Here is a 22,540-nt window from a genome sequence, read left to right on the forward strand (position 1 = left end):
AGGACGCTTCATCGGGTGCAGTATAAAATGCATGCATCCTGCTTTGTCAGGTGCAGCATAAAATGCGTGCATCTTGTGCATCCCTTCCCCTCTGATCATCCACCGACTAAACAAGGCACTTTAGCAATCGGCCTGGACAAAGGCTTATTATTAAATATTATGATATATATTTTCCAAGCTAAGTCTGAGGTCATCCAAGCAGAACGTCTGAAACCAGAATGAAATTATTTCTGTTTAATTTTTTTTTTTCAATCACAGCTAACTGGAGCTGACTGGAATGGCTCAGTGTGTTTGGCACTGAAGGACAGAGTTAACTCTTACAAAGAAGATCACCCCATAATCTGCGGTGGGGACCTATGGGTAAAAGTCATCCTGCCATGGGCAGTGGAGGCCTGTGGGTAAAAATGACCACCTGCCCTCTGTCTCCCTGACTCCCAGGTGGATGTTTGTGATGAGCGCAGATGTGGTGTTTGACCAGTGGCTGGGGTGGACTGCTGCAGTGGGAGCTGTGGGGATCCCAGCCATTGTGCCTTGGCGGTCTCATCTGTGGAAGGGGGGCCGTGCACTACTGCCCTGCAGAGCGTGTCCTGAGGACTCAAGGTGTCAGTGGTTTTCATTGAGCTTCTGCAACATGTCGGATGTGTAGAGGATGTCACATGGATAGATTAGGAGCTTATACTCGTCTGCTGTGATTGAATCTTTCTACCTAAGTCTTATGTGTGCCATGCCAGGAACGGATATATATCCAGGCAAGGTATTTCTTAATTGTTGTTTCCACAAAGACATCCTGTAAGGATTCCTATAAGGCGTTTCCCTCCCTGGAGACATTCCTCCAGCCCTGCCCGCCTCCCTGCATCTGCTAAGATTTCTTGTGTCTCTGAAGTTTAGACTTTTACAAGACGGTTGAAATGGAATCACACATTGTGTGCCTTTTGACTCTGACTTAATGTTTTACTTATGCAAGTGCATCTGGGGTGTGTGTGTGTGTGTGTACATGTGCGTGTGTGTGTGTGTGTGTGGTTTCTTGGGGGAATTTTGGGTTGTTTGTAGTTTTGTTACACATATCATTTCTGAGAACGTCCATAGGCACAGCTTCCCCCCCTCCCCCCCACTTCTCCAATGGGAAATACCCAGGGCCACACTGCCTAGTCTTTGGCCAAGCAGGTCTCATAGGAAGAAGCTACTAAGTTCGTTTCTAAGGTAGAGCTACCACTGATGTACTCAGGCCCACTGGATGTATAGACACACATCGCTCTCTTCTAGCTGGTGTCAGTTTTGATAGGCATAGTGGTACATCATTGTGGTTTCCATTTGTGTTTTCCTGAGGTGTGGTACCAAACAGCTTCAGGTGTGTATTTGCATCCTCTTTCTTCCCTAGAGAAGATCTTCAGGTCTTCTGTCTATTTTTCTTCAGTGCAAGAGCTGGTTTCATTATGGAGATTGCATTCTTTCTTCATCTTCTATATGAGCTTTTACCAGGAGCTGATTTGTCGCTAGGGTCTGCTCTTCCATCAGCAAGGCACCTTTTCCAGTCTGAGCTCTTGTTTTGGGTGTTTTCTTTTGCAAACTGTGCAGCTAGGTTCGTACCTGAGAAATCTTTGCTTGGTCTGAAGTTCACAAATGTTTTCTTCTATAAGTATTGTACTCCTGAATTATTCATTTGAGACCCAGCATGTATTTAAAATGAACATTTGTGCAGTGTGTGAGTTAGGGAATGGAAGTTGTTTGGCAGCGGTGTTAGGAGACTGGGAGCATGTATGTTCAGGGTGGTGTTCACAAAGTTGGTTTCTGGCCACTTGCTTCTGGAGAGCAGTGTTATCCATTGTTTATATAAGAGGCATCGTGTTCCTCTGTGTCTCAAGTGTCATCTTGCTCTGTCTTCCCTTTGATTCTGAGCTTTTCTGCAATCCCTTGAAGGGCTTGGTGTGAGCCACGTGCTTTTTAGGGGGATAGAGCTAATCCTGAACAGGAGTCGCCCAGGGTCACAGGTAGAACATGTAATATCAGGAATGCTACCCAACAGGTAGAACAAAAGGCTTGGAGTCTCTGACTTCCCTCAAATTGAATTTCTTTTGCTTAGCTCACTCATGGCTGCGAACAGGAGCAAAGTAATTAATATCTCCATCACAGTTTCTCTCCCAGCTAACGACTCCACAGGAGTTCTGTTAGCATTAGCAACAAAATATACAAGGGTCCTGGTATTACTCAGTGCCTGACAGTCCACTGAATCTATCACTGCCATTACTCTCTGAGGGAGAAGCTGGAACTATGAGTGTAGGAGGTATGTTTACTAAAGAACATAATGGGGATACATAGGTACAGGAAAACACTTTTTAGGACTATCACAAAAACCGTCCATTTTAATTGTTGCTGTCAATGTAATATAAGAGGAGTGCTGTAGGGAACAGGCCTTCATTTTGTAATGTGAGGCTTCAAGGAGACAAACTGCATACCGGCTCAACCTCCTTGCTCTACAGGTGATAAATGTTAGTTTCCATTAATTATTATGTGTCAACACAACTGTCTAAGAAAAGACCATTTTCTTGGATCAGACCTTTCCTTTGCTCTATTTCTGTTGCCGTTAGCCCTCGAAGCAACGCTTCTCTTTTTGTTTGCCTCTGGTTCTTCATTGGAATTTGGAGTTTTCATTGACATTTGTCAACCTGCTCAGCCTCCTTCTTTGTTCTGGTCTGCAGGGAGCAGCACTGAAGTACTTGCCCACAATTGTCAATGATGTGAAGTTGGTGTTTGATCCCAAGGAGCTCAGGTAAGTAGCTTGGGGCTGGGGAGGGGGCCCAATATTGCCAGCCGCAGTGAGCCATGCTGGTTCATAGGACTGCCTGAGATCTGTGTCATGACCACGTCGGTCGGTGTTTGGATCATTCCAGAATGCACACTGCTGCTGTTTCAGTGACACCTTGCTCCATGTGACTTTCTTTGGAAAAGCTGTCACCTGTCCACAGAGTGACATTTGTGGAGGAAGGTTGTTACTCGGTGGGGATGTGATATAACCTTGGCATTTTGCATACTTTAGTATTTGGATTTCAACGTGTGGGGGCCGGGTTTAAGTCACCAGCATCTGGAGAATGTACGTAAAGCCTTCCCAGTCCCGGGTCAATGCACAGCTTCTCATCGGGTGCTCTGGAGTGAGAGCTGGGACCTTCATGCACAGTGCCCAGAAGTTCTCATCTTGGGGAATGCTAAAATCAAAGCCCCCTAACACGTGCTATGAGGAAGGTGGGCACTAGGCTTTCTGGCTGGGAAGTGAGGCTGGGACCCAAGTCTCCATTATACCACAGGGAGCCATGTCTCCTCCCAGGGACTCCCTTGTAGTTCAGAATAGCATGGTTGGTACTTATCTATTTTGGTTTGTTTGTTTTTCCCTTGGCTTTGATTTGACATAATGAATGACTTTCAGGGGCAGATAAGTGGCACCAGTTGTATCAGCCCTTAAAAATCTCCCAAATAGAGTAAGTGCCCCTCTGCCCCTTAGTGTCTAGCTAGATTAAAGACAGCCATTGTTCTGGAACTGAGGGATGGAGGCATCTAGGGAGGTGCTGACTCAGGTCCAGTGTACAGTGGGGACACAGTTATTTCCTTCTTCCGGGGGACTTAGCATGTGGTTATGGCTTAGTGTGTCACACACAGTGGAGACACAGTTATTTCCTTCTCCTGGGGGTACTTGGCATGTGGTTATGGCGTAGTGTGTCGTACTTAGCATGTGATTATGGCGTAGTGTGGCACACAATGGAAGGAGGAAGTGATGGGCCTAGGGCAATATGCACACTCTGTTCCTTCCAGATGGTTCTTAAAAAGTAGTCCTCAAACAGCAGCCTGAATGACCCCTGGGAGCGTGTTAGAATGTTCCGCCCCATGTGCTTCCCTGGAGTAGAAATGATGGCTCACATCTTTGCACTTACGGAGCCCTCCGGGCATTCCTGGTGCACATATGGGAAGCTCAGAGGTGGATGGAGCCGTGGTCTGGTCATTGTCCTCACTGGACACTGGTGGCCACCCCTTGCCCACAGAGGCTGCCATCAACACTCACTGACAGGAGCTTCAAGAAGACCTGCTTTTCCACAGTCCGGCTCTTGTTATGGGAGCTTGCGTATCCCTCTCCAGTGCCTTTTGTACTGGCTTTGCCAGGGACCATAAACATCATGCAAATATATGTTCCTATTGAGAAAACACATTCACAGTTTTATAAAACATGACCACCAAATAACCACACACACACACACACACACACACACACACACACACACACACACACTCACTCACTCACTCACTCACTCACACTCATCCTCAAGATCAACCTTGTTTTGTGACCAGATCCTTCATTTAAGACATGTTGTTTTCTATGTCATGACATCCTCTTCAGCATTACAATTTTCAGCATCTTTCATAGTGGGTCATTTGGTCCTGTCCATTGTTTATGTCAGCTGAGCTCTCTCCAAGCCCTCTCCCTGTGGTGGTCAATTAATCTTTACTACAGTGGCCCGGCACTGGCCCTATTATTAGTCTAATTTTGCTTGACCATGATAACTCAATGGCTGTTGGCACTGGTTCAAGGCCAACTTGGCTTTCTGATTATGAAGAACGGGGCTCTAGTCTTTAAGCTACTTGAGAGGTCTTGGGTTGTGCCAATTACAAAGTATAGTGGGATAAACTTTCCTGTGACTTAATTGTAGAACACACCCCAGTTGTCATTAGAGATGTTAAACAAGTGGAATTACTTGGTCCTGTGTTTTCTTAAAAGCTTCTAAAAACTAAGTGTTACCCAGTGACCTTCTGAGAGGTCAAATGAGCATTCTGCCCGTACATTGTCATGTCAGTTTTCCCAGGTGCCCCTACCATTTGAATTAGCATTTCATAGAAACTGCATTTTGGCCAAAGAACAGTATCTCATCATATCTCCAATGCACATTTTCATTACATTCCTTCATATGTCAGTTGTCTATTTATAAAAATAAAAAAAAAAAACATGTTATTTCCATGCTATGGAAATAATGCCTGTTTTGGAGTGTTCCGTTCCATGATTTTTTAATTTGCTTACATAACTGTGCCACCATCGCCGCAGAGTCCAATTCTGTAGAATTTATACGACTCCCATGAGACCCCTTGTGCCATTTCCTTGTCATTTCCCATCCCCTGCCTTAGGCACTGGGTTTATCTCTTCTGCTCCTTTCATAGAAATAGAGTCAGCAGTGCTGAGCCTTTACTTATTGTGTTTTCAAGGTTCATCTGCGTCGTGGCAAGGATCAGGTCGCCCCTTTCCTTTGGATGAGCTGTGGGATTGGTTGTGTAGCATTTTGTGTTGCCATTCAACAGTTGATGGATGCCAGTGCCTTTTGAGTGCTATGAATCACGTTACCTTGTCATGTACAAAGAGACGCATCCTTTCTCTCCTCCTTCTCCTATTCCCTCCCTCTTCTATTTTTCTTTTTCTCTCCCCTTTAACATCCTGCTCCTCCTCCTCCCATTCCTCCTTCTCTGCCCTACTTCCCTCAGCCCTCCCTCCCTCCCGTCTCTTCCTGCCTCCCTCTCCTCCTTCCCTCCCTGCCACCTTTTCTTCCCTCTCTCCTTCTTTTACTTCCTCCTTTCCAAGAAGAGGAATTGCAGAGTCCTGAGTAACTGCGTGTAACTTTTTGTGGATGTGCCTGACTGTTTTCCACAGTGTCTACACAGTGTTTACACTCCCAGCCTCATGGTAGGAAATACTCACCAACACTTGTTACTGCCTCTCATTTGAGAGATGTAACTATTTTTAGTGGTTATGAAGTAAAACCAACAATTTTTTTTCACGGCCATGCTTTCTGCATGCTTGAATCTGAATCTTTCCACTTGGGTTTTCTTGTAGCAAGATGTTCACCGACTTCATCCTCAACGTCCCCACGGGCTTGCTTACCATCCAGAAGCTCTACTGCCTGATCGAAATCGTTCACAGTGACCTCTTTACACAACATGGTGAGTGGAACGCTGAAGACCATTAAATTGTCCCATCATTCACTGTGTGCAGGTGTGACCCCTCTCCTGCTCACCACACAGAGCGGAGGCTGTCCCAGCGGGAACAGCTCCCTCACCAGACAGGGAGCTGGAGCCCTGCAAGAGAATAGTAATTGACCTGTGAGGTAGGTAATAGATCATTGACAAAGAGAGGCACAGGCTCGTGGCTTGTAATTTAAGTGCAGCACCTGAGCCCTGGTCCAATCAGCATACATTGTAGCCCTTAAAGTGTGTGATTGTCTCTCCTGGGGAGGCAATCACTTGCCGCCATCAAGATGATTGCAGTGAAAAAAACTCAAGTTTCCTTGAAACTTTCCAGGAATGGTCTTCCCTCTCAGGAAGTTGGTGTGTTTTGGCAGGGTTTTCTGGAGCCCACTCAGAGCAATACAGATGGTAATGACTCCCAAAGTCATTCATCCCCTGCATCGCCTTGTATTCCCCTCCATTATCTTCCCATCCTTTTCATTAATCATTTCCTCTATTTGGACAGATTGAATTAGTATTTTACACCTGTCAAGCAGTCTTATTGAAAGCTTAAAACCTTTGCATAATTCTTCAACCTTCCTCTTCACTGCCCTGAGTGGAGTAACATTCTGGCTGGGCGGCGTGGGTGTATTCTCCTCCACCTGGGTCTGGGCCATGGGTCTCTCCCTTCATTCCCTTCTGTCCTCAGGTATGGTGCTGCTGTGGTGCTTGCCCTGTGCTGCTTCCACGGGTAAGCTGGCCAGATGGGCCTGCCCCAGTCAGAAACAACTGGCTCTACAGAGCTCACCGTGCATCCAGCCAGGTCCCTAATGTCTCCTGGGCTTCTGTACTGGGTTCTCTGGCTGGTTTTAATTTCCTTCCTTGATTTAAGTTAGTGAACTGCACTGGAATGGACACTGGTTAATGAGGCTTAAGTCGAGAGAAAATGTGCAGGATTCTTCTGGGAGTGAGTGTGTCTACAGAGAAATAGTGACCCAGGAACCCCATAACCTTCTGAAGCCACCATTCTGTCTCAGAGGCCTGTTTCTTGTTTTTCCAAAAGAAAATCAAGGCTCTCACAGTCTGGGACTTAAAGTACAGGAATCAAAGCGTATCATTAGATTAAAAGGAAAATAAAATCCTAGCTACTCAGGAGGCTAAAATATGAGGATCATAGTTTGAAGCCAGCACTGGCAGGAAAGACTATGAGACTCTTAGGTCCAATTAACCAGCAAAAAATTGAGAGGAGAGCTGAGGCTCAAATGATAGAGTGCCAGCCTTGAGCAAAAAAGTTAAGGGACAGCTCCCAGACCCCGAGTTCCAGTCCCAAAAAAAGAAATAGATATGTAAAAGGAGCTATTAGTCTCTAACTGCCCACAGTTTTCTCTCGAGGCCGAGGCTTGATTTGCTTGCTGCCCGGGTGTTTGCCAAGGCCTTTCTCAGAACATGTGTTTCGGCTGATACGTGGGACAGTGTTGCTCCACGCTGACTACGCTCTCTACCAGGGAAGTAAGAGCCAATAGAAGGTTTATAGCTAGGTCTTACTAGAACCATGGTTGATGTTACACCTCCCTGCCAATGCCAATGCCCACACACACACACACACACACACACACACACACACACACACACACACACACACACACACACACACACACACACACACACACACACACACACACACACACACACACACACACACACACACACACATCATATGCCTAATACCTGTTGCCAACTTTAAAAAAAAAAGCCAGGCATGGTGGCTCATGCCTGAATCTCTTCTACTCATGAGGCAGAGATGAGGAGAATCAATGTTTGAGGCCAGCTAGGCAATAGAGTTAACAGGACCCCATCACAACAAATAAGCCAGGCATGGTTCAGTCCACAGGCAAGAGAGTATGAGAGACCCTATCTGAAAAAATGACTACAGCAAAAAAAAAAAAAAAAGCGTGGGGATATGGCTCCGGTTGTAGCGTATCTGCTCAGGATACTCATGGCCCTAGTTCAAATCCCATACAGCTAAAAAAATAAAGAGATTTGTTAAGAATCACAAATTTTAGATGGGAAAAGGAAAGCACTGGAAGGGAAATGTGGAAATGCTCATCCTGTCATGGCCCAGCCAGCTTATTCAAAGGGCCTGGGGACTCTTATCAGATAATCCTTTGCTGCACTGGCTAGTACCAAGAGGCTTCAGTCCCATGGTTGCTGGGCAGATGTCCCGTGGGAAGACCTGTGGTACAAGGTTGCAGTGTGGAGGTATAGGTGTGCGGTCCTGCAGTCTTCCGACCATCCCTGCCAGGCAGTCCTGTGTGAGAACTCCTCCATGGCTTTCATTCAGGTTCTTTTCATCATTCAGGTTCTTTCTGTCCTACAGGTAAGAGGTATCACCTTAATGCTCAGACCAGTTATTGTCTTAGGACATGTACTTCTGCACAATTTTTGATAACAATAGGTACAAATATTAAAAAGGAAAAAAAAGAACAAAATTATTAAGAGCCCAAGAGAATCTATAAAAGTCTGAATTGAAATACATAATTTTCCTTTATAGCTACCCTAATTTTTACTGAAAATTATCAAACCAATGCAGTATATTTATAAGATGAACTTACTTTGACCTGAACATTATTTTCAAGAGTCTGTAGTGATTTTTACTTTGATGGTGTTGATTTCAAGTATTTTAGAAGAACTAAAACTATGTATAGCAAAACATAGTCAGAAATTTTGGTGAGTGCCATTGACAAAACAATTTAGTTATTTTTTTATTATGGAAAACATTGTAAGGTAAGAATGATAACCAACAGCATTTTACCAAGGCTCCTTTAAATTTTGTATGATGTTTAGAACATTTACATTAATAATGTTGGCTGAAAGTTCTCCTTCTCCAGCACCCTGGAGTCTGGCATCTGCTTCTTAATGGACCCACAGTGTTCTCCATGCTTTCTAGTTCTGTGCCCACTTGAGTCATTTTTCTCCAGACCGGTGTGGCTGTGCCTCCCAGTTCAGAGACTTCAAAGCACTGGATCTGGGTTTGCAGCCAGTCTCCAAGATCGCACCTTTGGGTCTACATTGAATGTGGTGCCATGCTGTTCCAAGGACTTTTTTGACCTGCTGGTTGCTCCTATTGATTGGAAAGTGCTCATGTAGAGCGAGCTAGGGGCCCCACAAGCAGGACTTGCACTTGCTGAATTCTCTACTGCCTGCCCCCAAACTCTGCTTGATTGGCACACGCCTCTTCAGCTTTGTGTAGTGTCATCTGGCGTGTTCAGGAGATCCTGGTGTAATTGGGTTGACTCTGTCACAAGTGCTGGTCCTTCGCTGTTCTACAGGATGTGTGTTCGAATCTGGTGTCTCTGTGAGACGAGATACTGGCTTACTCAGCTGTTGTCTTCCTCTGAGGCTAGGGTTTTGATCTTACTAATAAACCATCCTCAGTGTAATAAATAAGATGGTGTGGAATACATGAATTGAAACTTGTCATGGGATTAGAGAACCATAATTAGTTTGCAGCATCACATCATATGTCATCCGCAGGCAGCCCCAGAATCATCTGATCCAGTAACAATGATCTGAGCCACGATTGGCTGTCCAGATGTGCTTCTGAAAACATAGTTGCCGTCTGGGATCCTTACAGAATGCTTTGGTCAGTTGAAAGTGATCCCCTCTGAAGGCTTTGGGTTTTGCGTCTTTCTGGTAGGAGTAGCAAAGATGACCCCACTTTTTCTCAACTGCAAGCTCTGCTTCTTCAGACCTGTCTTAGCTCCTTGTCAGGACAGATTTGTCAGCTGAAATCTTCTGGTTGGTCTGCTCTTACCAAGATGCCATTACTTCTGCAAAGTATTCTGTGCCTCGTTTTTATAAATATTTAAAGCTGAGCCGTTTTCTAATGAGATATGATAGCTGTGCGTTCCATACGTCTTGTTAATTTGTGAAAAATATAGTTGTCTTTGTCCTGTTTCCTGATCCCAGTAGAATCAGTCAAATCAGCTCTCCATGTGTCTAGATTTTTAGGACTCAATTTAGCAGGTCTAGCTGCATGTAGCACTGACTGAACCCCCGTGGGGAGTGGATAAAATGCAGCCTGTGCAAACCTTCAGCCTCTCTCCGTGTGGGCTTCGTCTCCTCTTACTGAAAGACCCCCTTCCTTGATGCATTCTTCACCCAGAATAAAATCAGCCTTGTTGAGAACAACGAACTGGTATTTGGGGGTCTTCAAGATGGCAATGTCGGAAACACAGATTCTGGTATCCTTAAAATTGGGCTCTAATTTTTACATAGTGGGGGCCATATAATAGATTTATGCCCAGGATTGTGCTTTACAGAGCTTGTTTATCAGGGATTGTGATTCGTGCTGTTTTGCAAGGAATGGACGGTCTTATCCTTGGCATAGAGTGGGGGAGGAGTCTGTTGTACAGACTGGAGGTCAACAGAAGTGAACTGGGTTTCTGGAGAATGAAGGGTAGCACAGTCCTAACGTCAGTACACCTGGGTCCAGGGTCAGCACACTGGGGAAGCATGCCTGTGACTGGGAGGGCAGGGGTGTGCACGACTACAGCCATTTCCAAAGGCTCAACCATGGGTGTGTCGGAGACCAGATCTAGCAAAGCCTCTGGCTGCATTTGATGTGCCCTGCACCCATGCTAGGCCATGGTGATTTTCTCCTTGGTACCATCTCTTGTGATACAAGGCCACTCTCTGGCTTCCAGCATCCCCCTGCTATGGGAATGGGCAGTGCATCCTGACACTGGAGTCGCTCCTGTGTCTTAAGCCAGCCCTTGCCATGTCCAGGTTCCCTGTCCAACACTGTTTCCTGCTTGTGTGCATCCTATTTCCCCCCTTTAAGGCATAGTAACAGATGGTTTGTCACTGGAGTTGGTTGGGCTACAGCAGGAGATGTGCTATCAGCACAGATGTTGGGTTGGGTTCTAGTCTGTATGGAACTGACCCCATGAGTCCTGACACTACCAACCTCTGCCCACAGAGAAGCCCAGCCCTCCTCTCCTCTCTGATCTGTCCCAGCTCAAAGATGGCATGAGTCTATCCACCAGGCAGGGTATAGATTTTGCCTTCCTCTGTCTGTCAGTTTAAACTTCAATACAGACACACCCAGACATGTTTCACCTCCCTGTGGGTCCTGGGGGCCAAGGCTGGACACATGAATCACCGATCCCTGAGGGCTTAGGCTTCTTTGAGAGGAACTCTGGGCATTCTGTGGGTGCTCATAGCCACCACATCACCTTGTGAAGCCATTACATTTCTTTCCTAGATTTTGCTTCTCTTCTGTGGCCTTTCCCTAGACTAGAGCTCCCCAGCCTACGTCTTTGTACATCTCGGTTTATTCCACTGCTGGCTCATCGAGCTTGTCTTCCTCCCTCCCTGTACTCCTACCATGTTCATTCATCAGGGAAAAGAGCTATAGGGGGGCTTCTCTGAGCCAGCACAGCTGTCTCATGGCCAGGCCCACAGGCCCATTCACTTGCTCTAAGAGAGGTGGCAATGATGCTGGTCATGGCTCTGACTGGCTGGATTGAGAGGGAGTGTGGGATGTCCTTGAAGAAGAGTGATAGGAGGCGAGTGGGAAGAGAGGGACATCAGAGAGTGCCAAGATCAGGGCTGGGGGTGGGGGGGGGGCGTCCAGATTGGCTTTAGCTTCTTCTGACCACACATTCCTCAGGTTTCTGGAAACGTGATAGGGGATATTTGCAATTCAGGTCTACCTCTGGATTCAAGGATTCTTGAGCAGAAAAAGGAGGATTTCTGATATCTAGCAGCAAAGCACAGCTATCTACCCATCACCCAACTGGGACAATTATGAAATCATAGTCAGACTCTCTGTCTGTCTGTCTCCCGCATCTGTGGAACAATCCCACTCACTAACGTTTGTGTAGGATGAGAAACTTCAGCATGTGGCACTGCTCCTGAATAGGTCTTGTTCATTGAGTCGGGTCCCCTGTTCTGGTGTGCCCCGCCCCTGTGGGTGTCGGTTTTCTGCTCCTCTGATCAGGTGAAAGGCCTTTGCCTCCTTAACATGCTGCACATGAGAGCCAATGAATGGTCGGTAATGGCTTCTGAGCCTGGTCTCACCATGTGAGTTGAATACTTGAAAACTGGCTAGATAGACATGCGGTGCACCAAAAGAGGACTCTTGCGTATAATAGATGGTGTGGAGTGAGCAGCTTCCCAAATCAGATACAAAGAGAAGAAAAGGTAGATGCTTCATCATTGGTCCATTTCTAACTTTGCTCCCAGATGTTGCCCACATTTCTGACAAACACTAAAAAGTGAAGTTTAAATTTATTATAGAAAAGGAGAGCCTCCGTGAGATTCATTTGAATATAGGAAGACTAAGGTTGAGGATTTACACCTACAAAAATGTCTTTTACTGTAAGGGCACAGAAATTGAAATAAGTGAATCAACCTCAGCTAGCACTGTTATAATTTAGAAAACAGCACGGGCTTCACTGGCAATACCTTTGAGTAAATATGCGGGTCCTACTGGAACACGTGCTCCTTGTGACATGTATCTCTTTCTCCAGCTGCTCTGAATCCCACACACTGGAGTAGCTTGTTTTCATTAACAAGATGTGTTCCGTTTCCTATTTCTATACTAATAGAGGCCTAAGAAATGGACAGATTTGAATTTAGGGCCTACTACAAACTTACCTTTATGTCTTCTTTCTTTGTTTTGGGATATACTGTAAGATTTGTTGGGTCAAGTTTTGAAGATTTAATGACTAAAAAATTAGTGGAAGTCTATGACTTTTTGAACTAGGGAAGAGTTCAGTAGCCTGATGAATGGTTTCTGGAAAGCCTGTATTCACTGGCAGCCTTTGGTTTGTTTGCTTGTTTTGGTTGGTGCTGCTGTTTTTCTGGTGGTTGGTTGGAGTCTCCCTGTCTATATGTGTCTTTCTGCAAGCCCTGGCCATCCCATGTTCTTTCCTTTGCTGTAACAAATTGCTTTGCTTGATACTATCCCTCACCATTGTAACATTCACCTCCACTTTTGAATATAGAGCTTCTTATGGATCTAGGCCTACAGGGTTGGTTTTTTTTTCCCTCTCTCTCATTCTACTTTTCAAGGCAAATAAATCTTCTAGTGATCAAGCAGAGTAAAACTCTGTTAATGGTGAAACATTAGTTATAGCCCTTTGAGGTCTCACGGCAAAGCCCCGAATATCTACTGGGATTTTGCTCTTAGGAAATAGTGAACTCAGATTCCTCTTTTAATAGCTATTAGATCCTAAATGGAAAATGTATATATCTTTAAAAATTGCCTGTGTTAATAAACTTCTTTTGCTTTGTATCTTGGACAAGAAAAGCTGCATGTGTTATACAGACCTATAATAAAATGTACCTTCTAGTGATTTCCATCCATAAACAAAATAACACCTCTGGAGCTTCTCTACTGTGAAAAATAGATCTGAAAACTAGAGCCATTCTCAAGTAGTTTTGTTCACATGATGGATATGTACAGGGAGAAAAATTGGGGTTGGGGCTAATTTTGCTTCAGTCATTTAATGCACCACTTATGTGGCATTCTAGAATTCTTTAATTAGATAGCTGTGCTGATGACTTCTAATGAATGTTGCCAGCTGTGAACCCTGAGGACTAACTCCTTTAAATAATGGTGGAATATAAACATCATTTTCTCTTTTGTTTTATTTTATTTTTTTATCTCCATGCCTACAGGAAAACTTTTTTTTATACAGTATCCCTTTTTTTAATAAGCTTTCAGACTGTGTATCTCTCTCAGTATCTTTCATTATATGTGTTTTTTTGAAAAGACCATTTGTTAAAACAGTGCAGGCTTTTAGAAATTGCTTATTGAATCTAGGAGAGTGAACTCAATTTCGGTTTCTTAATTATATCCATTTCAGTCCTTTCATAATTTATTGATCACCTACCCTGCTCTCAGGACTGTGGGTTAGCCAGTTGGATTCCTCTGAGAGTCTTCAGAGTCATCAACTTAAAAACATAGAATTGGAAAAGAGTAATTATCTCAATTTACAGATAAGGACATCAGAGTTAACTAAGAAGCCTTGTCTGTATGCAGAAATCCCAGGCAGGGAACTGTCCACCACTATGGTGCTGATTAAGGGGATCAATCTTTACCATTCTTCTCCCACTCTTTTCCTAAAGTGTTTCTCGCCCAATGCATGAGCAATCCATTCTGAAAACTGAATCAACTTCAGATGCTATGTGGAATACAAATAAATGAATAAATAAACACATACATAAATAAAACAGTATGGTTTATACTTATGGTGGTGTTTATATGTTCATGGAGTTTTAATAGTTTTTCTCTTCTCTTTCTGGGTGGAGAGACTTCTCTGTGGCCAAATTGGTGGAGCCAGCAGTCAAAATTTATTTATTCTCTGTTCTGATTCTCTGTTCTGTGCCAATTTGTGAGCAGTCTATTGTCTTTTTGTTCAATATCAGCTTGCAGCCTGCCTGCCTGCCTGCCTGCCTGCCTGCCTGCCTGCCTGCCTCCTTCCTTCCTTCCTTCCTTCCTTCCTTCCTTCCTTCCTTCCTTCCTTCCTTCCTTCCTTCCTTCCTTCCTTCCTTCCTTCCTTCCTTCCTTCCTTCTCCCTCTCTCTCTCTTGGCTTCTCTCTTCTCTTTCTCTCTCTCTCTTTATGTTGGTTGTGGGACTTAAACTCAGAGCCTGGGCACTGTCCCTGAGCCCTTGGGGGGGGGGGGGATGACTCAAGGCTACAGCTCTACTATTGAACACTATTGAGCCACAGCGCCACTTCCAGTTTTCTGGTGGTTAACTGCCGATAAGAGTCTCACATACTTTACTGCCTGAGCTGGATTTGAACCATGTTCCTCAGATCTCAGCCTCCTGAGTAGCTAGGATTACAGGTGTGAACTACCAGCATCTGGCCTTCTTTGTTTTTCTTGGCAGTACTGGTTTGAACTCTGTCCCCACACTTGCCAGGCAAGTACTGTACCACTTGAGCCATGTCTGCAACCCTTTCTGCTTTGGTTTGCTTTCTAGATAGGGTTTTATATTTTCACTTGAGCCAGCATTGGACTGGTGCTTTCCTGCCTCTGCCTCTAGCACTGCTGGTATTATAGGAGCACACAATAATGCTTACTGTTTTTCAGTGTAGGTGCCACAAACTTTTTTGCCTTGGCTGACCTCAAATTGTGATCTTCCTGTGTGCACCATGCTAAAAGTAGGGTAACAGATGCTCCAGATCACTTGCTTTTAACATATTCCTCCTCGCCTTGTGAGGACGAGTAGGAGGAACAATCATAGCTATTCAGGAGGCTGAGATGATGTCTAAACTCATCTTGGACAGACAAGTCTATGAGACTTTTAATTTCCAATTAACCAGTGCAAAAGAAGCTAGAAATGGAGTAATTGGTCTGGTGTTGAGAGCCAGCCTTGAGTGAACTTGCTGAAGTGCTCAAGCCCCTGAATTCAGTGTTACTTCCGGCTCCAAACAAGCAAACAAGCAAACAAACAAACAAACAGTGTTTTTGGCTACCTGTTTTCCCTGGTTAAAAAAATGCATGCCTTCTCATTACCTTGCATTTTCTGTTTTCTCAGTTTCCATGTGATGAGGTTCTGCTCACACAGTGGCAGAGCTAGAGAGTTTCTCTCAAACTTCACAAGCCTGATCTAACTGCCCTGATAAACCTCTGTCCACTCTGAGAAGACTCCTACTTGACCTGTTCTTCGCACACAATCTTCCCTGGAATTTCATTTTAGTCTTCTCAGTCTTGTCTTGTCTTTTTCCTTGCCCTTCCCCTTCCTCTTCTCTCTTTCCCTTCCCCTCCCATTTCCTCCCTGTCTTCCTTCTATTCTTCTTTCGAGTAATGGAGTTTGAACCCAGGGCAGTACATTTACAAGACTACCTGGTAGATGTTCTAGCACACTTGAATGACACTTTCTATCCAGCTTTTTGCTGGTTATTTTGGAAATGAAGTCTCTCCGACTTTTCTGCCTAGGCTGCCTTTGAACTATGATCCTCTCGGTCTTACCTCTTGTGCCCCTAGGATTACAGTGTAAGTCAATAGAACCTGGCTTTAGTTTTACTATCTTTTCCTATGGTTTGAATTGCTCTCATTTGCATGGTTCTCTATCTATGTGACTCCTTACCCTTTCCTACAAGAGTTATGGAACTTTGGCCTCTTTGTTGAAGGGGACTATCTCTTAAGTAAGGACAGAGAATATCTACTAGCTTGTGTACTTCTACTTGAAGATCTCTTCCTTTCTGGGAGGACTAATGACAGCAGTAGGAAGACATGGTTTCGGCTGGTCCCCTTCCCCGTTGTTTGATAGGCTGTTCTTCCTTTGATCGCCATGATGGTTTCCCTTGCTCTGTCATCCTCCCAATTAAAAATCTGTGGCACGGAGCGCCTCAGGGCTGGGTTGTATTGCTGTGCTTCAGATGGTGTCAGCGCATAGCTGAGCAGCTGTTGTGTTCCAACCACAGTACCTTAGAAGATGCCCAGCCAGCAGGATTAGAAACACCATTGTGCTTTCTTCTGTTTCCTCCATCAGGAAACTAACATTCAGCAGGGAAAATAATGTACTGTGGGTGAAACTCCTAACTTTTATAACTTCTTTTGTTAAATTAATTCCTGGGAAAATTCCATTGTATTTCATCTCTGTGTCCCAGTGGTGTGTATGTCTGTACTCCTGTGCCTGTGCAGGGGTCATATTTCCATGAGGAACCCCGGTTTGGGGCTGATGAGTTTAATTCTAGCCCAGCTTCTGTTCAGTAATGTGTTGCTGGATGTGTCTGACCCCGGGCTCCCTGTTCCCTCATCTGTGCTGAGCAGAGATGAGTAGATGGCCCTCGTGGCCCCTTCCCCAGCTGGCATGGCTTCCTGAACTTCCGCCCTTATGGACTTGTACAGAGGGAGCAGTCTGAGCATATTGCAACGTGGGTATAGGATTCGTAGATGGCTGAAAAGGAAGATGATTGTCTATAAAAGATGAATACCATGCATTCCCCATTTATATAGCTCTAACTGTTTAATTCTCATTAAAAGTGTTATTTTGGCTCTCAATTCTATGCAACACACACAAGGTTATTAAAGGCACTTTATGGATCATTTGTTTAATGTGACCAAACTAAAAATTAAGAAGCACATTACTCAGTGTTCATAAAAATGAATGTTTTAAATGGACAAATTCATTCTCGTTTTTGCATCTTACTTTAATGTAGAGCTGTAATGGGGTTAGAGACGGATATTCTGCTTGGACATTTATAAGCCGATGATGCCTGTTGAATACCTTTTATAAAGATTAATATTTTTTACTCTGTGCCTATTACCAGGGCATTAATCATCCTGGCTTCAGGCCTTGCAGCTGCGGTGAGCAGATGTTGGATGATTGGCGCCCGTAATCCTTGTGGATCACACGGGCGTGGGTGTGGAAGGTGGCTCCTGTGGTCCCTCTGCCCATTTGTATGGGCTGCGGCCCACCCGGTTGTTGACTTCTTCCCAGGCCGCCTGGGCTGAGCTGCCTGTCTTGCTGTGTGTGCGGGACAGAGCAAACCAGGACGACTGAGTATTCTCGCAACCTGGCTGATGTGGGTGGGTTGGTGCTCATAGGTTCAGGGCTGTCCTGGAGTCCCCTCTGTGGGGTGGCATGTGTGCTAGGAGAAAGCAGTGCCCTTGACAGAGAGGATTAGCAGTTCATTAAAGTGAGAGCTCACGTGCGAGTCATCGTCTGCTTCCTTTCCTTCTCCCAAGACTGTGCTGTCCATCAGAAACAGAACCCAAATCCCGGATGGCACTCAGCTTTCCCAGCCTCCACACTGAGGGTAGTATGAAGCCATAGTGAAGTTAATATCAACATTGTATTTTACCTGAAATAGGAACTCAGTCTGAAAAGCACTGGTCTTGTGTGAAACTCAACGGCTTTCATTTATACAGTTAGTGCTTCTCAATTGGATGCAAAATTTTTATGAAAGATTTTTGATCATTTAATACAACCTTGCTTCATGTCATTCCCAACAGGTATTTCCAGTAAGATGAAAGGATATATCCCTTTATATGTCAGAGTTTGCAATATACAAGTGAAAATGAAATCAAATGAAAAATTCCATTCTTTGGTGACATCAGCTAAATTTCAGATTTCAGTGGCTGCCATAATCGGTAGTGGAGTTGTGAAATATTGGATTTATTACTGTATTTTTAACTGAAAGCACTTTGAATCTTCCTAAACTCAGGACTTGGTACTTGCTCTACCTGCTTCCTAACTGCAGTTCTACCTCTTGGGCCACATCTCTAGCTGAGCTTTTCACTGGTTTGTTTTAGAGATTCAGTCTAGCTAAGTTCTGAGTAGCTAGGATGTGATTCCATGGCCCACCTCCATGTATGACCTGCTCTCTGCTTGCTGAGCACATGCTTTAGATCATAGTAGCATAAACCTGATAGGTAGCCATTGGCAGCCTTACCTTTCAGATAAGAAGAAAAATCCAGGCCCAGAATTTTTAAACAATCTGCCCAAGATCTAAACAAAGGGGATTTTCTTATTTCTTTATCTTTGGATACCACCATTCATCATGTGAATCAAGATCCTGGACATCTGGTCAAGTGTGTGTTCTTGGATTTCCCTGTATGTGGGTTGTTTTTGAAAACCTTTATTTCCCTTTGAAATATAGGGGCTTTCTTGGTTTGTTTTGTTGTTTGCATTGGCCATCTGCTTTGGATCTAATGAGACTATCCATGCACATCACTATGTAGACATGACATTCTGTCTGCTGGGAGGGGTACTGCAGATGTCGGCTTGGGATATCTATGCTATGGCAGGACACTGCTCTTCCCTGATTGCCCTAGGGAGCTTGGTCTATTTTTAAACGCAGATCCTTCCCTGCAGGAGTGTTTGTCTGTGTGTCTGTCTACATATCCTACCTTTCCCAGTACCCTTGATTCCCCATCTTGATGTAAGATAAACTTTGAGAGTCCTGTGTTCACTTGTGCTGCACTGCTTCTTGGACAAATTTAATGATCTGTAGAGTGCACTATTGAATATCAAAAGTCCCACTAAGATGAAGCTTGAGGTCGTGTGCTAGTTTTTGCTCTAGGGGAGGGCAGTGGAGTAGCTACTGTGTGGGATAGATCTACTCATAGACATTTGTCTTCTTTGTGTTCTTTTCAGTTGGAAAGGCTGGGTGTCTAGGACACAGTTTTTCATATCATTGTTTATAACAACCACTGTGTATTGAGGGCTGGGAACAGGACTGGGCACTCGACCTGCTTTTAACTGCAGAGGGCTTGGGTTTGGAACTGTGTGCATGTCATTGCAAATTAAAGCATATCACACATGCTACCCCCAGGCAGGCCCTGGACAGGCACCTGCAAGTACACCTGTGTGCTGCCGCCCTGACTGGCTGGGAAACAGTCCAGGAAAGTGAGGTCCCTAAAGATGTGGCTAGCTCTTGTTCCAGTGCCTTTGTCCTTCAGGTGGCTGCCAAGGATGAATCTGTGCTGCTTTGGGCCACAGCGCCTCCTCTCCACTTAGCAGGCATGGGTCTCTGTACATTGCTGGAGACAGGTAATATTAACAATGGAAGAGAAAACCCTCCTCCACATTGAGCCTGGGCATGTGCACACACAGATACACACACACACACACACACACACACACACACACACTCTCTCTCTCTCTCTCTCTCTCTCTCTCTCTCACTGTTTGGTCTTGTTTCATGTTGTAAGGCTATTCCTCTTAAAGAGAACAGAGAAATATTTGCCTTCTCAAAGGTTGGATTCCAATCAACTGTTGTAACATGAAAGCAGTCTGTGTTCACATGGGCATGGACTAAGCACAGATGACTGCCTGTCTTAGTTTTGTGTGTAGGCCTGCGGAGCCTGGTCTGCTGGAGGTGACATTTCCTCTCCATAGAGGCCTTGGTCCTTCGCCTCTCTGTGGGATGCCACATCACTGCCTTCCTTCCTCCAGAGGGCTTTGCTGAGGTTCCGGGGGGCCTGAGGCAGGCAGTGGCAGCGACCATGAAAGCAACCTATAGCCTCGGAGGCCTCTTCACGTCGCTAGCTTGGACACTGTGCCCTCCAGCTTTGCAGGGCAGCTGGGCATCTTTCTGCTCAGCTTCAGGCCTGGTGTGCTTCTGGCCCGTGGTCGGTTGGATATGGGCCTCTCACAGAGACATTAGACATGCACTCTGGGAGCTCTTTCCTCACACCGCTTTACCTGGTCTTCGTAAAGTATGCTTACTCCAGTTTCCCTATGGTCTTGGGCTTGGGGGCGCTCAGTGAATGAAATATCTTTAAATATGACAAGATGCCAGTGAACTTTACAGAAGTTTTGTTTCTCATCATGAGGGGCTGGATGACAAATGGGTGAAGCGAGCACAGACCTTGGACTGGGTGGGTGGCGGCCGTTCTTGTCAGTTAGCCAAAGATGTTGGATGGCATTTTGCTGCTAGGATGAACACGCAGACATCTCCTCCTTCACCCTGGAGTAATTCTGACAAATGGAACCAACACACGCAATTAGCTCTGGGAACAGTGCAGGCCCCAACTGCCTGCCCAGCATGACGGATAAATGGGGCCAGGAGGGTTGGAGAGAGGCCAGGACATCTGGCTACCAGGGAAAGGATGGACAGCTCTGAATTTTGTTTTGTTTTGTAGGGCTTGAACTCGGGGCCTTTGTGCTGTGTGTAAGCTTTTGTGGTCAAGCCTACTTCCTGTTCTCCCACTCGATCCACGGCTTCCCTTTTGGCTGTTTGCTGGTTAATTGGCGATAACAGCCCTTCATAGACTTTCCTGCCCTAGCTAGCTTCAATCCTCAAGTCCCAGATCTCAGCCTCCTGATTAGCTGGAATTATAGGCATGAACCGCCAGTGCCTGGCTTAATTTGTACCATCATTTATCGGCACATCCTTCCTCTGGCCCGTGCTGGTACATGCCTTTCACCCTCTGCCACTTTGAGTCCCTCCTCAGCAGGCGTTAAAGAACATGTTTACCAAGGCTTCCTTATTGCTTTTCCTTAGCTGTGAACACCTGCTCTAAAATGCTTTGGAAATTGGCTGGTTTTCCAGAATGGAATCCATTATAGAGAGGATGACCAAGTGGACAGGGACGGCTCAGGTTTTCTGGAGTCCTGAAAGTGGGCCCTTGTGAGCTACCTGTTCCCCTGGCAGGGAGAGAGGACTTGCGTGGAGGTGTTGAGTGGGGGCCACACGAAGGGCAGCAGAGCCGAGCAGGGCTCTTCTAGCCCTCTTCTAGGTGAGTGTGTGCCTTCCACCCATGTTGCCGGTGGCTGAGGCCAGCAGATTTGGAGTGACTGAAGAGGGGGGATGTAGTTTGAAGACATTGGAGTTCTAGGGGAAGAGATATTGGGTTTGGGGTCCTCATTGGAATAATGCATTCCGTGTGGCTATGTTTGCAGATGGATTCACCCCTGGGAGTCATGTCTCTTGTGAGGTTTGTCCTTGACTTCAACGTCGGTGCCGTTTCCTACCGTGAAAGCTTGACTTGGCTTTTGGGAGCCCCTCAGGTTCCAAAGGATCACATCCTCTCTTGGGATGGCCTTGGTGCTCTCATCTGTATCACACGAAGAGTTAGATGAGCTGATACGGGAGTGGGCATGAGGACTCTCTCAGAGCAGAGACCCAGTGGCCCCATAGCTCTGTGCTGTCCCCTCTTCCTTGACTTCCTGCAGGATGATGTCTCCTGTCATCACTGCCAACAAGCCTGGCCTGCCATCTTCCCTGGTGACATACAGTTTTAGTATCCCATACATTATTTGTGCCCGTGGATGGATTATTGTCATTGTGAAGTCAACATGTAAATCAGTATATCCATGTCTTCATATCCTCATTGGCCTAAACTCTTTCTGGAAACGCCGACTCTTGATTAGTTTTTTTTACAATGAAATAAATGCAAATGGAATAAAAAACTTTGGTAATTAGCTGCCCATTGGAAGAGCATGGATCTGAAGTTTTCTTTTTTTTCGTCGGTCATGGTGCTTGAACTTGCTTGCCTGGACTCTGTCCCTGTACAAGGCTAGCTCTCTACCACCTTGAGCCACAGCACCACTTCTGGTTTTCTGGTGGTTAATTGGAGATAGTCTTATAGACTTTCCTGTCTGGGATGGCTTTGAACTATAATCCTCAAATCTCAGCCTCCAGAGTAGCTTGGATTATGGGCATGAGCCACCAGTGCCTGGTGAGTTCATGTTATTTCTGGATCTTTCCTTCTCCTTGCTTGTGTCGTGTGCCTACCTTGTCCTCCCCTCTGCTCCAGTCTCTCCTTATACCTTTGTCCTTGGGAGAGCTCTGTGTGCGCTTCTGAATGCGTAAGAGGAACCATACCAACGTTGCACACATTTTTCTTTCCTTACATAAACCACTCAAGGAAACATTAATGCAAAACATGCTTTTTATGTATCATTAATGTTGTAAATCCTAAAATCCAGCTACATCGATTTAATGTTGCCAAACCCCGCCGCCTCTCTCATGCTTTGCATCTTAAAGGAAGCAGTAACGTTTGGGTTACTGTCAAAACACCGAGCGGGTGCGATAAACAAGCCAGGTTGGAAACTAGAGGATGCTGGCGTTCTCCTGGGTTTCCCAACTGGAAGAG

The 22,540-nt window shown here is 45.3% G+C and overlaps 1 protein-coding gene across 1 annotated transcript in view; it reads left to right on the forward strand.

Moving 5' to 3' along the window:
- Dock1 (dedicator of cytokinesis 1) overlaps window positions 1-22,540 on the forward strand; it is a 439,069-nt gene that overhangs the window by 149,360 nt on the left and 267,169 nt on the right. The window contains exons 24-25 of the mRNA XM_042701327.1: window positions 2,697-2,767; window positions 5,861-5,967. Of these exons, the coding sequence (XP_042557261.1) occupies window positions 2,697-2,767; window positions 5,861-5,967 (178 nt within the window). The remainder of the gene's footprint in view (window positions 1-2,696; window positions 2,768-5,860; window positions 5,968-22,540) is intronic.

Source organism: Dipodomys spectabilis, unplaced genomic scaffold (assembly GCF_019054845.1).
Source record: "Dipodomys spectabilis isolate Male_0828 unplaced genomic scaffold, ASM1905484v1 ptg000289l, whole genome shotgun sequence".
Taxonomy (NCBI): domain Eukaryota; kingdom Metazoa; phylum Chordata; class Mammalia; order Rodentia; family Heteromyidae; genus Dipodomys; species Dipodomys spectabilis.